General features: G+C 37.0%; 2 protein-coding genes across 2 annotated transcripts; one reads left to right on the top strand and one right to left on the bottom strand.

Moving 5' to 3' along the window:
- The first annotated feature begins 1,853 nt into the window (after positions 1 to 1,853).
- LOC110410348 (ARID/BRIGHT DNA-binding domain-containing protein) lies at positions 1,854 to 9,102 on the top strand. The gene is made up of 16 exons (XM_021419994.2): positions 1,854 to 2,799; positions 2,874 to 3,110; positions 3,205 to 3,396; positions 3,633 to 3,686; positions 3,779 to 3,867; positions 4,130 to 4,403; positions 4,499 to 4,555; positions 5,354 to 5,385; positions 5,564 to 5,699; positions 5,792 to 5,965; positions 6,279 to 6,830; positions 7,461 to 7,598; positions 7,672 to 7,770; positions 8,120 to 8,220; positions 8,330 to 8,420; positions 8,708 to 9,102. The coding sequence occupies exons 2-16, from the start codon at positions 2,955 to 2,957 to the stop codon at positions 8,801 to 8,803; spliced, it is 2,241 nt and encodes a 746-aa protein (XP_021275669.1). The 5' UTR covers positions 1,854 to 2,799; positions 2,874 to 2,954; the 3' UTR covers positions 8,804 to 9,102.
- A 582-nt stretch (positions 9,103 to 9,684) lies between these two features.
- LOC110410349 (uncharacterized) lies at positions 9,685 to 14,124 on the bottom strand. Its single transcript, XM_021419995.2, has 8 exons — positions 13,961 to 14,124; positions 12,231 to 13,098; positions 11,911 to 12,003; positions 11,682 to 11,783; positions 11,524 to 11,589; positions 11,046 to 11,111; positions 10,776 to 10,844; positions 9,685 to 10,304 (listed from the first exon to the last, which is right to left on the bottom strand). Exons 2-8 carry the CDS (start codon positions 12,957 to 12,959, stop codon positions 9,795 to 9,797), a joined length of 1,635 nt encoding a protein of 544 aa, XP_021275670.1. The 5' UTR covers positions 12,960 to 13,098; positions 13,961 to 14,124; the 3' UTR covers positions 9,685 to 9,794.
- Positions 14,125 to 14,825: the final 701 nt, after the last annotated feature.

Genomic DNA, 14,825 nt, shown 5'->3' with positions numbered 1-14,825 from the left:
TTAGTATTTTAAGGAAACATTTTGAAGTTAATTAAATTACTCTTTACAGTAATTAACAATTACTATGATAATTTCAAAATGACTCTTAAAGGGTTCTCACTAAAATAGACAGTGTTTTAAAATATTTTAAAAAAAAGTTACTTTGTTCCCTCTCTTTTTATTGTATATTTAACATTATATTATATAATGATAAGTAATATTTTATATATATATCATGATTTTGTTTTACATACACTAAATTATGTATATAATTTTTTTATCAAATTTTGTTGGACAAATAAAGAGTTTTTAACACTCATATTAATATTTTGATTAAAATCTCCTATAAAAACTGTTAAGTGAAATTATTTTTTTTAATAGTAGAATATGACTTAACAAGTCTTATCAATTACTACCCATCATCCACACAGGTCATCAATGATGTGTATTTTTTAAGATCAAATCTCATAATAGTTCTCTTTTTATAATTTAACATAAAAAACTTAACCATTTCTTATTACTTATAATATTTTCTTCTTGATGTGTCCAGGTGATGTTGTCTTGAAACCCCATAAAAACTTCCTTTTATATAAAAATTATAGATCCTTGTCTCTACTTGAACATGAAGTATGGATAGTGTCAGGTTATTATTCCAACCACAAAATTTTCAAATACCCTTTCATGAGTTTATTAACTCATCCAAGCCATAGCTTGGTTAGCGACTTCAATTCAAATTCTTCAATTTTTCAAATCACACGAACAACTGATAATATTTTTAGAGTGGAAGGGGGAAGATAAAAGGAAAGACAACAAAAAGGCTAAAATTTCTGTGGCACAAAAGAAAAGATGGTAACTTTCTCATGTGCAAGAGCACGAGAAGTCAACGGTCCCCGTATAGACTCGGAGTTTCTAGTTTGCGCTTTGGTCAAGCGGATTAGGTTGAGGGACCGAAGAAACTTTCGGCAATTGGGCTCGTCAAGAATAACACGCGTGAAATCAAGACCTTTCTTTGGGCTGAGCGCGGCCTAATTAGACTCTCAAACAAATAATAAGCCCAAAAATACATTCCTGCCATGAATTCTAAACAAATGGAGAAATACGTTAAACCGTTTTGAACGTTGAACTCAAGCCTCAACGATGACGGTAGATTACCAATTATAGATGGATGACAGGTGACAACTGATCGAACCTTGCAAATTTCCCTTTGGTTGTTTACAAATTATAGAAGTGAGGCCCCTTCAAATTTGCAATTTACTTTGTCTAATTTAATGATTTAAAATAAAGTGTTGTAACTGGATTACTTAAATTACATGATGATTCATGACTTTCCATGCTTTGAAACATGAAGCAAGGAAGGGAGTGGCGGACTAAATGAAGAAGATGGCAGTAAAGCCAAGAATGGAAGATTTGGTACATGGGGGGTCGTAGATTGTTAGGTGATAGTAAATAAGCATGATCTTGAAGCATTTTGCAACGGTCGCCAACTGTTGCCAAGTTAAGGAAAAAACTTGACATAGGAATTAGAAAGACAGCACGAGTGGTTTTAGCAGAAATTAAGACAAAGGGTGAAGAAAAGAAAAGGAGTCAAATACTGGCAACTGGGTCCCAGTTTTTATAAAGAGAGCGTTTCTACAGAGAACCAACCAAGAACATTACTTAAAAATAATCTTTTTCCTTTTTTTGGGTTTAAAATTCTGTTAAATAAATAAGGAGTGAATTTAAAAAAGAAAATGTCAATTGATCAAGAGGAAAATACTGATGATGATCATCATGATCACGATCGTGATCATGATCATGGAAATGATAATGACAACCTTGGACAAAGCAAATAGAACCATCCAGTCCTGAATTTGTGTCCAAATCAAACACCTGAAAAAGAAAAAAGAAATTATGGAATACCCTTCCTCATGAGAATCTTTTATAGTACTAGTAAGCGAGTAGGAGAATTTGAGTGGTATTAAAATTTTTTAATGTCAAGAACACAAAAAGCACGGAGCAGGCATCCTTAAAGTTTGCTAATATAATGTAGTAGTAAAATCTTTGGAGGCACGGTAACATGATGTTATTTGTTAGGCTTTTAATATCAAAACAAAAGTGAAAGAAACAGATTGATAAAAAGTCAATTAGAATTTAATTAACAAATGGGTTTTCTTTTTTCGTGGGTTTCCTGATCAAACGGTTCATGAATGGGTTTTTGTAGTTTTTGACTTGATTAGATAGATATACGAGAATGTGATTGGGGAAAGGGAAACTGTAGTTACTAAAATACAATCTGACAACAAAGAGACGAGAGAAAAAAGGGGAGGGGGGGCTGGTGCTGTTTGATTTTTAATTAAACAATCGAAAAAGTTTTTATTTTTAAGTTGTAATTATTTATTGCGTGACTTTGATTTTTATTGGATTTTGATGTTGGGTTTTTATTTTTATTTTTATTTTTTGGCAAAGCGGTGTGAGGGGGGGATTTTTATTAGGTGAAAGAAAGATGTGTCCTTTCGGGGTTTTTTATTTGAGATTTCTTTATTATTAGCGAGGAGTCTTCTTAAACTTAGGGTTCCTTTTTGGTTTGTTACTTTTCGATTTTTGTTCTTTGGGAGGGGTTGCTTCCGTCTGTTTATTGGGAATTTTTCTGGGTTTCCTTGTCTGTCTGGTAATTTTGCTCATTCGGATGCCGTGTTCCCTTGCTAATCTCGTCTGGGTCGGTGGGTTTTCTTCAATTTTGGAAGTCTCCATCTTTGGTTTTTAGGGATTTTGAAGTGTCTGCAAGGACAAACGGAAGTCCTTTTTCTCGCTCTCTGGTAGAATTTTGGAAAATCCTGAAAGGTGGGATTTTTTAGTTATCAGATTTGCAGCAAGCTTTTTAGGGTTTTGATTTGATTCACAGTAGTGTTTTTTAGGTTTTTGGGGTTTCTGAGAAGGAGGCATTGGTGCCTTATACTTAGTGGCAAGCTCGAGTTTGTTGGGTCTGGCATGTGTGCATGATGTTTAGTGCTCAAGGGTCTTCAAGAAATCATTGCAGTCTCCTTGCAGTTCTTTCTGGTGGTAAAGTTTCTGATAATAAACAGAAGCAGCCAGTTTCTGATGATAAGCCCAGATACCCATTTCCAGAGCTTGCTTCATCAGGGCGCCTCGAGGTATATATGTTAATAGTTCTACATTTTGCAAATTTTGTGATTTAGCTGAACTTTTTGTTATAAAATTGTGACATTTTCCTGTGTGTGAGTGCAGGTTCAACTTCTGAACAATCCTAACATTGATGAGTTGCGACGGGTTCTTGAATCAACAGAGCCAAATATTGTCTACTTGCAAGGAGAGCAAAATGCAGATAGTGAACAAATTGGCTCTCTGATTTGGGGGGATGTTGATTTGTCCACCCCAGAAGCCTTATGTGGACTCTTTGGTTCCACATTGCCTACCACGGTTGGTGATGCATGATTCTGTTATGATAATTGTTGGATAGAGTTTATAATTTGATCTCATTATCCCAGAAATTATACAATAAGGTGCTAGAGATACAAGATAGGATTGAGTTTTGTTTTTCTTCCCTTTTGAGTTCTTTTTACATAAATTGTTTCCTATTACAATCTTTGCAGGTTTCAGTGCATATTTGAAGTTCGTTATATATGTTGAATTAATCTATTCTCTAAATTGTACAGGTTTATTTAGAGACCCCAAATGGTGACAAATTGGCAGAGGCACTTCACTCAAAGGTTAAATTATAGATCCTGGTCATGGGCAACCGATTGGAAATACATTCTTTATGTTTTTATAGAAGTTGCTGACATTTATTTCTCCTTGGCAGGGAGTCCCTTATGTTATATATTGGAAATATACATTCTCACGTTTTGCAGCTTGCCATTTTCGTCAAGCACTGTTATCGGTGATACAAAGGTACGATCTTCTACTTCTGCTCATTATAGATTAAGCATGACCGGTTTTTCCTACCTTTTTTGAATACTGGTTGTAGTGCATTAATTGTCTAGATTGGTTGCTTCTAGTGCTGTTAATTTTGGAATTTGTTGATAATGCAAATTCGTTTGCTCCATTTTAGATGACTTCATCTATTTTAAGGCTCACTGAAGTATTATCTACAAACTGAAAGAAATTTTATTTGGAGACAGTACTAAAGTTTTGCACTTTTGGTCTATTGCAGTTCATGTAGCCATACATGGGATGCATTCCAGCTTGCCCATGCTTCTTTTAGACTGTACTGTGTACGAAACAACAATGTTGTCTCTTCTAATAGTCAGAAACAAAGTGTTAAGCCAGGACCGCGTCTGCTTGGGGAGGCTCCCAAGATTGATATTTCTCAACCAGAGGTAGATATGCAAGGGGAAGAAAGCTCTCCTGAAAATCTTCCAGCGATAAAGATATATGATGACGATGTGACTATGAGGTTTCTTGTTTGTGGATCACCTTGCGTATTGGTATGTTTGAGTTTTAGTTGTTCCTTTGTCAATATAATAATCATATAATACTGTTTATCATGGTTTATATTGGTTATGAATTGAATGCCCTGCAGGATGCATTCCTATTGGGATCTTTGGAGGATGGACTTAATGCTCTCTTAAGCATAGAAGTAAGTTCGTACGTTTTTTCTTGAATTTACATCTTAAGTTCGCCTATCTTGGCTTACATGTTTGTTTGTACTATCTTTTGAACATCTTATCTAAGAGATTATCTTAGTTATGGCTGCATCTCAATTTGGTTAGAGTAGCCCTGGGTGAGTTTTTAATGCCTGATGACAGCACAAGATCCTCCATCCTTCCCTCCCTTTTGCCTAAAAAGTTACATATCTCCATCCTCTCTTTCTAAAGTTTCAAATGATAATTCAATTAGATTTAGGTTCAACATACAGTGTTTCTGAACAGCACAGTGAGAATTATGATTTCCAGTGTGACAAGTCTGGTGTGGATGTATGGGAAATGCATATTAGAAAACAACAATTTGGAAATTTACATTAGGGTGTTGGCATTCTCTCATATGCAAATTCTGTTTACCATGGAAAGATCAGCGTGCTGAAATAAAAGTATTAACACCAATTAGCAAGGGTGCACACATCATCATCACCTTGATTACCAAAATGGCAAAAGAAAAATTTATGAATGAGATCAATATTGTTCTGCACATGCCCTCGAATTTTTCTGCATAAAGGATGCATGTGCAGTGGCTTTAATAGGGCCTAATGACATGATAATCCATGCATATATTCAATTTGTTTGATGTTCATACTCACATGGGAGAACAGCATAATATATTGGCATGATGATAAATATATGTTTGTGTGTGTGTGTGTTTTTGTGAGCATCATTTGCGCTAATAATTTGAATCTGTTTTATCGACTTATTAACTAGATTCACTGTGGCATTTATTTTAGGTACGCGGGAGCAAACTCCATAATCGAGCAAGGTATTGATAAGTTGTTTCTTTTGGGGGATTGGGGATTTCTTGTTTTTTTCCAATTTTGAGGTTGAGAATTTTGACTTAGATCCTTTGTCTTACGGAGTTCCCGTTCCCCACACTACTGCTACCTCCAAGTTTCTTTTTTTCATTATTATCAACATACTAATGATATTTATTCTTGTAGTGCACCACCACCACCTCTTCAGGCAGGGACATTTTCTCGTGGTGTAGTGACCATGCGTTGTGATTTTTCGACCTGTAGTTCTGCTCACATATCACTTTTGGTGTCTGGTAGCGCACAGACTTGTTTTAATGATCAGGCAAGTAATTTTGAGTGAGTTAATTGCTAGTGTTGTTACTTTGAGTTCACACCTTGAAACTATTGTTTTCTTGTTCCTTGTTGTTGCCTCAGCTTTTGGAAAATCATATAAAGAATGAGATAATCGAGAAGAGTCAGCTAGTCCATGCACAGTCAAGTTCTGAGGAAAGCAAATTGCCTTCATCTGAGCCTCGTAGATCAGCCTCAATTGCCTGTGGAGCAAGTGTGTTTGAAGTCTGCATGAGGGTTCCCACATGGGCTTCACAGGTCTGATTTTCTTTTAACCATTTTAGTCTTTCTCTGAAACTTTTCTATTTCTCTATGCATGTGTCTGTATGTTTCAATTATGCCTGTTGCAGTGTAATTATGGGTATTTGTGTAAACTCTTCTAAATGTTCTTTTTTTTTTTACCATAAATTTAAGTAAAGGCATGAATAAATATTTGATGAAAAACTTTTACTGAATTATGTTTTGAGAAATGCTTATAAAGCCTTTTCCATGAGGTAATCCTGTTTGAGTTAGCTTGATTTTCTTTCTTTCTTTTTCTAATCATGATCTGTTTCTCGGAATGGCTTAACAGGTTTTGAGGCAACTTGCACCAGATGTATCCTACCGCAGCTTAGTTATGCTGGGGATTGCTAGCATTCAAGGGTTGTCGGTTGCTTCTTTTGAAACAGATGATGCTGAACGCCTGCTTTTCTTTTGTACGAGGCAGGATAAAGATCCCCTCCAGGATAGTTCTGTAATTACCAGATCTCCCAGTTGGTTGGTCCCTCCAGCACCTAGTCGTAAAAGATCAGAGCCTTGTAAAGACACTAAACCTCTGAACTGTGCTGGCATGGAAGGTGAAAATGGTATTGCTAGACCGAAACCAAATGTTGCTGCTATGAGGCCAATTCCTCACACCCATCGTCATAAGATTATTCCCTTTTCTGGATTTTCTGAGGCTGACAGATATGATGGTGACCAAGGGAAGGCAAACTTGCCAGTAGTTCCTGTGAAGCAGCCTGCTCCTGTTACACATCGGAAAGCATTGTCAAGTTCTTATCAGGCCCAGCAGATTATTTCTTTAAATCCATTACCTCTTAAGAAACATGGTTGTGGTAGAGCCCCAATACAGGTTTGCTCAGAGGTTAGTCATCTACTTATCTTCTCGAAGTTTGGGTTTAAGAATTTGCCAATATCGTGTCTGTCTGCATGTGGAGTTTATTTACATAGTACAGATCGGGCTTATGATCTGTTTTTCGGAAATACAGGTGCCTATATGGATATCCTTATCTAACTTTACATTTTTTTCTCCACCATAGCTGATAGGGGCCTATGATTCCCTGGATTGGAAATGGCATAGTGTTATCCTCTGATGTTAGAATAAAACCCCATGCATGCCTCAGGAATTAAGAAAAATGTGTTAAATAAAGCCTATATTGCGTGTCATGGTGCAGAAGATGAGGGAAATTATACGTTTATTTTTGCATTATATTCAAACTTCTCCATTTTATAATGATATTTGTATGTGCTAATCATTTATGCTTAATGGTTTATGTTTATGAGAGAGAAAAAAAGTTTTAAAAAAATTGTAGTTTTCTTCTCTGTTATACCTCTCTGTTGATCTGCTTTTCTTTTTCATCACTAACAAATATAGGCGTTTGGGTCAATCTTATGACCCAACCAGAGAAGTAACTGTTGAAGCTTGCTTACTTAAGCATGTCTGTCAAGTTTGTTCATCTATTCTTTTTTCGCCTGTTGGTTTCTTTTCTGGCAGGAAGAATTTTTGAGAGATGTAATGCAGTTTTTGATTCTTCGAGGACATACTCGTCTTGTTCCTCAAGGTGGGTTAGCTGAGTTTCCTGATGCCATTCTGAATGCTAAGCGACTTGACCTATTTAACTTGTACAGAGAGGTAAGGTATTCTTTGTGCTAAATATGATTGAAAATCTGGCAAAAGGTTTGTACTGAAAGATTGGACCGTACAGGTGGTATCAAGAGGAGGCTTTCATGTTGGAAATGGCATCAATTGGAAGGGACAAGTGTTCTCAAAGATGCGCAATCACACAATGACAAATAGAATGACTGTATGTTTTCAAGCTGTTAGCCTTATAGTTTACAATTTTTTGTAGAGGTTCACTAAAAATGTTAAGTTCGTCAAATGACATTTAAGTGTTTTCGACTTTTTATTTTTTTTGCTGATGTTGATGCTGTTTCTTTATTCTTAATAAACGTAGTCCTGCTTATATTTCTTGACTGCACTGTCTGAAATTGACTTGGGCTGAAAGTTCTTCTGGCAACCACTTATCACAAACATTTGTATTTTACGAATGTTTTTCACTTTATTATATTGTTTCGTTCTATTGAGTTTTAGCTTGTTATTATGGAAAGTTTCTAATGTCTGGAAAATTGATTTTTTTTCCAATAATTACCTAGGGAGTGGGCAACACACTGAAAAGACACTATGAGACTTACCTTTTAGAGTATGAATTGGCTCATGATGATGTAGATGGCGAATGCTGCTTGTTGTGTCACAGGTCTCTCTCTCTCTCTTTCATGCACTTGTGTGTGCACACGTACGCAGTGAATTTGCGCATATATAGAACTGTTTGCAGTACTGACATTGGAGTTTTTGTGTGGCAACAGTAGCGCAGCAGGTGACTGGGTAAACTGTGGAATTTGTGGCGAGTGGGCTCACTTTGGCTGTGATAGGCGGCAGGGGCTTGGAGCCTTCAAGGTATATCTTCTAGAGTTTTACTTTCTCAGAGATGAATGTGAATATGCTAAAGAGATTTATAAATAGAAGCAGCATCAGTAACAGAGCTATATGTAATATTTTGTATCTTTTCGGGTGATAGCAGCCGAACTTTGCTAAAGTGAAATTGAAAACATCTCTTTGTATCTGTATTCAGGACTCATGGTGTCATTGTTTGTAACTTTGAGCTGATTCCGTTGGTTGTGTTTGCATTGCTGACCTGTTTTGTTGGACTGAAATTAACTTGATATTTATCTGATGAATTGCAGGATTATGCTAAAACAGATGGGCTGGAGTACGTTTGCCCGCACTGCAGCATCTCAAATTTCAAGAAGAAACCTCAGAAAACTGTGAATGGTTATTAACAAGCTTTGACTCACATTTTAGATTCCGACACCCTCCCTCTCTTTTCCCAACCTAGAAATATGTCTCTTTTAGTTTAATTTTCTTTTTCTTCCTCAATATAATGCGTAAGATAAGGCACGGTATTAGGAATGTAATTATTGTATTGTATCCCCATTGTTGTTCTCATATATAGATCATGCCATTAACGAGGCCCCCAATTTTTCCCCAATATTTTGTATTCTGCAAAACAGATATCAAGAAGAGTAACTGTAGAATATTTTCCTATTTTACTCAATTAATTTAATGAGGTAGTTTTGTCCTAGTATGAAATGGGTGAGTGTATTCCCTTTCGATTCAGTTCTCTTCTACGAATCACCTTTCCAACGATTATTTATACAGCATTCTTTTTCTGGGGGATATCAGAACTTCGCTTCTTTTTTGGGGCCTTTCTTCCATTCAAGCAATGTTCGTTTATTGGCGCTAGGTTGGTTCAGCTGGTGGAGCTATGTTGTTATCAGCTTGAACTTCTTATCGGGCAGGGGGATGGCTAACACGGGGACGACACCAGGTTGGAAACACACAATCTAGGGAAGATGGCAACAGATGGCGTCGTTGGGCCTGGCTAGCTCGCGGTAATTGGAGGGGAACTTTATTAGTGAGCATGGGATTTCTGCAGTAAAGCGAAAGGTTTGTATCAACAGAAGATGAAAATTTTTTTCAACTGAACTATTTACTGAATATAAATCTGTTGCATGTTCTTGCATTCACCAATGAGATCTGCATTATATGTACGTATGTACATATTTGCAAACACAATTTCGCCACACTACTTGTCCTGCCAAGGGACAAGGGGCAAAAAGTAAAGGCAAAACATAAAGAAAAAGAACAAATGGAGAGAACACAAAACGAAACCAAGAAAGCCTTCCAGCAGTTTGACATAAATAAGTCCTATATCTACTTGGTTAATCAGAATTTGACATTTAGTGTTCAATTCTGCGGTTTGGGATTCAGTCATTTGGCAGTGCACAGAGTGTTCATTTCTTCTTGTTTGAACGACCCATTGCAACCATTGGCCACGAGACCACTGCTGAGCTTTCCAATCATAAAACTACCATCGGAGGACAGGTAATGAATTCCAACACCAGGCAAGCTGCTGCTGCTGCTGCTACTGCTACTGCTGCTGCTGCTGCAGTTGGAGTTTTGAGCAAGACCATTGCTGCTGCAGGTGTTGTGAACAATATCATTGTTCACTAGACCTTTGGCTAAACCAAATTTCTTCCTCTCTTCAGAAGCAGGACCTGATGATGACGACGACGATGTCGACGCCTTTCCATTGGATATGGCGTTAGCGAGTGCAACCGGCATAAGGCAGAGACCTTTACTTTGCAGATACTGCATGGCCATTGTCACATTGGATTCCATGAGCTTCACTACTTCTTGTTCGAAAACAACTTGATCAGGAGATGCTGAAAAATCAACTCCTTGACCCGCCAAGGGTGAAAGTGATAAACCATTAGATCCCTAGCATAACAGAATTGAGCAAACTGTTATTGTAAATGACTATACAACTTTCAACTTTATGATACATATGTTCAGGATTAAAAAAAATATAAAATATTATAAAATGATCTCTAAGTTAATATAATCTTAACACAAGAAAAGGTGACATGGTCCAGCCCCTGAAGCCTTGTTTGCTTTGCAAATTTACTCGTACCTCACCATAACGGTGAAAATTTCTAGTTTTAGTGCTACTAGAGCAGCAGCCATTGATAAGACCTATGAGCTATCCTAATACCAAGATACTTTTGACCCACAACTAATAACAACAAAACCTGGCAGCATTTGGGTGGGGTATGCTCACAGCTCACCCCCTTTAAGCTATATAATAATCATATTTTAATAGTTAAACATAAGGACGTAGAAAAACCAATTTCTTGACCCCACAACAAGGGACCAACTTTGCATCGACTTAAAGAAGCAAGAATTATGCACCTCAGCTTGACTATCAGTGATAAGAGGAACAACTGCTCCTGCTGCCCCCAGCCTGCTCATGCTTAGTACCTGCAAATAATTTTCAGAAGCACCAAGTTTACGGACGGTAATGGAAATGCTGTTAAAAAATAATTTTCAGGAACAACTGCTTGTCTAACTTGGTCAAGTCAAATATATTCATCGGGGGAAAAATAGAACTTAAAACCAAGTCAGTTTGAGCTCAACTTTATGAAATTTGAATGCGTGATCTTAGCAAAAAATTAGTCTCACCTTGACTTGGAGTTGAAGAAATTTGACATAGTCTATGATTTCGTCAAGCATAGATGCCTTGTCGGTCTGCAAAGTTCCATCAAAGAATAATCATTAGTCGGTAATATTAATGGGCAATTCAGCGTGCACTTGAGGGCAAGGATTGCATAAAGGCAAGATTTACAAGAAACTTTGATATCCTCTTTTCCACCAGAACTACAGAACAATCTTCATCTTACCTTTAAAATAAAAGTAGCCTTCATATGTTACTTGACCTCATTATGTTAATTTAGTGGCGATAGAAACTGAAGAAATTCTGCATGCAGTCTTCATATATTCTTGCCAAGACATTCTTACGTAATTTTTAACAGTAAACAAACACAAACACTCATCCAGAATGTTGACCGTAAAACAACCAGGACATGTAATATAAAAACAAAACCAATGTATTACAATTAGGCTGCAATGACAATTGCATAATGCATCCGGAAGAGATTACCTTATTGGAATTAGGTACAAGCTCTTGCAGATTCTTCATCCTTTCAGCAATCTTCTCTCTTCGAAGCTGCAGTTGAGCAAATGATAGAACAAGCTCTAATCTCGAAAGCAATTCAAGAATATGGACTAATTAGATGACCGGGGAATATTACAACTGACCCTTTCTGCAATGCTGTGTGGATCAGTAGCCTGACCTCGACGTGCTCTTACCCGAGGCTTTCCAATTCCATTGCAACCATTGTTTGGAGTAGGTGATGCACTCTGTACTAAAACTAGTAAGCTTGGTCCCTAGCAGTATATAAAAGGCTGAACAGGCAGTACTAGTAAAAATGATGAGAATTAGGGATCATGAATCAAGTCCAGAGAAAATAAAGACTATTACGAGTACCTGCAGCAAAGATGGCAAGCCAATCATAGTCTTTGTTATCTGGTGCTCGGCAGGAAAAGAAGAGTAAAGAGAATTTTGTATATCTTGTTTTCCCTGATACGTTATGCAAGCAACAAATGAGAATTCAAAATTTAAAAGTCCATTTCAAGCAATGCTGGCTTTGCTTTTCCAGCACCCTTGGTGGAGTCAGAGAATCCAATTAATGGGTTCTCCAAAAGCCAGTTGAATTCACTTTCATGAAGAGCAGATGTTGTTTCCTAGCCCATGCAGCTAGCAGCAGAATTAAATAATCATACAAAGTAGTCATAAGAAATTAATACCTTTGCGCTAATTGATGCGGATAAGTTCTCAGGTTGCAGAATTTTATCAATCTCAACAAACCTGTTAATATTGCCATCATTATCTACAGTTCCATTTTCTCCTTGAAGACAAGAGCTTTGCATTCTGGTTTGTCCCATCAAAGTAGGAAAGGAAGAAACACCGTCATAAGCTTGTGGATGCCATAATTTTGGAATTGGAGAAAGAGTTTCCAAGCCTGTAAGTGATCTACGAAACTCAGAAGGTTCACCTTCATTGCATATTACATGCCCTCTCTCATTAAACGATAGAGATGGGGTCATATCACCAACAACTGAAAGATCCTTTGGCGAACCAAGGCTGAGTGAGCCAGAGGACTGAACAGCTGTATTAAATTGCAATTCCAGATTTGCAAACGCCAAGCTTCCATTCAGCATCTCTTTTGTGGAGTTACTACTGCAATTCTGACCATCTATTTGTGGTTCACCTTCCCCAGACAGCAAACCATGTTCAACACCACAACCTGACTCTCCACTAGGAATACTATGTTTTGCAGCTAAGCACCCCATGGTGTGGTTCGAACTAATCATTCTTACAGGCGAACTAGTTTTATCATCTTGATATACTCCTATTGAACTAGGCAGCAGTGCATTTGGCTGATCAGGTTCACAATGGACCCAAGATGATCTTTCGTTAACATTCACATCTGACCATGATGAGGAAGAGAAATACTGATCAAGATAGTCATCCATCGTCTATATACAGATGACTGTTCAAAAGCTCAGAACTTCAACTGCGAACTCCTGAGAATTTCACTTCCTCTTTGTTGCCGTGTATTAGGATGCAGAAACTGCGGAGCTCTTTATATATTCAAGTACTTCAATAGTTAGCCTGGAGAAGATTTTAATGAGATAACCTTTAAGTAATGATGCTCTTTGCAAAGAGTAGGGCCTTAGCATTGAATAGTGTTGAGGATTCATTTGGAAAATGTACAATATACAGCACATTGCATAGGATAAAATAATGAAGTGAAATGCACAAAATGAATTGCAACCAAAGGAACACAAAGTATAATCATGATAATTGATTAATAGGCATTAAGCTATCCACAATATTCCTATAAGAAGTTTTCATGGTCATAAAACATTCAGCAAGAACAAATCAACCAGTTGAGCTAGAGTTAGCAAAACGTACCTTCTTTTAAAAGAAAGTTTGAGACGCTAAGTTTGAGTTTATGGAGAATATATAGATGTTACTACATGGGATCATTTACTTTATGGGATTACGAGTATAACCCAAGAAATACACTAAAGTAAAGAACTCCATCAATTTCCAACAGTTCATTTCTTTTTTTTTTCTTTTTACAGCAAATTTGTTCTTTTCCAACAAAAAAAGAAAGAAAGACAGCCAGTGCATTAGCTTTAAGCAAACAAAGCCTGGCAAACCTCAAAGTCAGCCATCCACCATCTCATATAGCTCAAGCTATTATCAGTTACCTAGCCAAAAACAATCACTCAATTTCACACAAAAACTTCATACACAGTCATGAAAACTCTTCATATCATCATCTAAACTATATTCAACCATTTTCAGACAGCCAACGCCAACATGCAAACTGGGTTCTCAGCAAAACCCTGGTTACAACAATAATACTCATAATTCACAACCCAACAACACACAAAAAGAACACTATGAGTGTATATTTGAACAAAACAAAATCACAAAAAAAAAAATCAAAGAATAAGAGACTTACGAAGAAAGTGAGTGTCAGCAGTAGTAAGCAGAAGCTATTATTTTCATTTTTTCCTTCCTTTCTCTGCACAATCCAAAAGCGAGAGTGTAGCAGCTGTACGACAACGGAGAAAGAAAAGAAGTTTAGCTTTTGACGTAGAAACCGCTCCTTTTCTTTTCTTTTATTATTTTCTCCACATTTTCGATCTCGTATCTTTATTATTTGTTTTCCTCTTTTGTGGTGTACGGTTGTGATTCGTCCACGTCACCATTTAGTCCGTTCGTCCGTTCCGTTACTTTTTCGCTCTCCTTCATTCCCCTTTAGCCTGTTTCCTTTAAATACGGTAAAACGTTCCATTCCCCTGTCCAACATGCCGTCACGATAGCTCATGTTGCGAGCTGATCAATTTACGAAATTAGCCTTGAAATAAGCCATCTCATTGGATTAATCGTCACGGAGGCAAAGCAAAGCACATATATATTTTTTCAAATAGAAATTTCCGTCATCCCGAAAAAAGCGGAGAGGTTAAGGTGTTTGGAATTTTAGTGGCTGGCTCTACTAATGACGAAATAACCTCTAAATCCTAGTCATCTCTTAGAAAAATATAACCTTAAGTTTAATTGGTTTCTTGAAAGACTCCTTTTTGTCAAATATAGCAGACAAATGGCCAGATAAGGCTAATGGGATTTGCTGCGTTTGGGACTTTGATTTTGTGTGTACGAAAACAATAGTTGAAGTGCTTGATTGCTGCTTAAGCCTAAAGCTTAAGAGGCACATCATTTCACCTTAGCTATCTTTGAATCAATTATTAATCCTTTCTTTCCATGTGTTGTTAACATCATCAATGAAAAGCCGTGCTACAAGCGTATCACGACAAAAATAGTTG

The sequence above is a fragment of the Theobroma umbraticum genome, unplaced genomic scaffold (assembly GCF_002168275.2).
Source record: "Theobroma umbraticum cultivar Fairchild unplaced genomic scaffold, ASM216827v3 scaffold_56.0, whole genome shotgun sequence".
In the NCBI taxonomy this organism is placed as follows: Eukaryota; Viridiplantae; Streptophyta; class Magnoliopsida; order Malvales; family Malvaceae; genus Theobroma; species Theobroma umbraticum.
The sequence above is the reverse complement of the archived record's forward strand: the minus strand, read 5'-3'. Positions and strand labels throughout refer to the sequence as shown.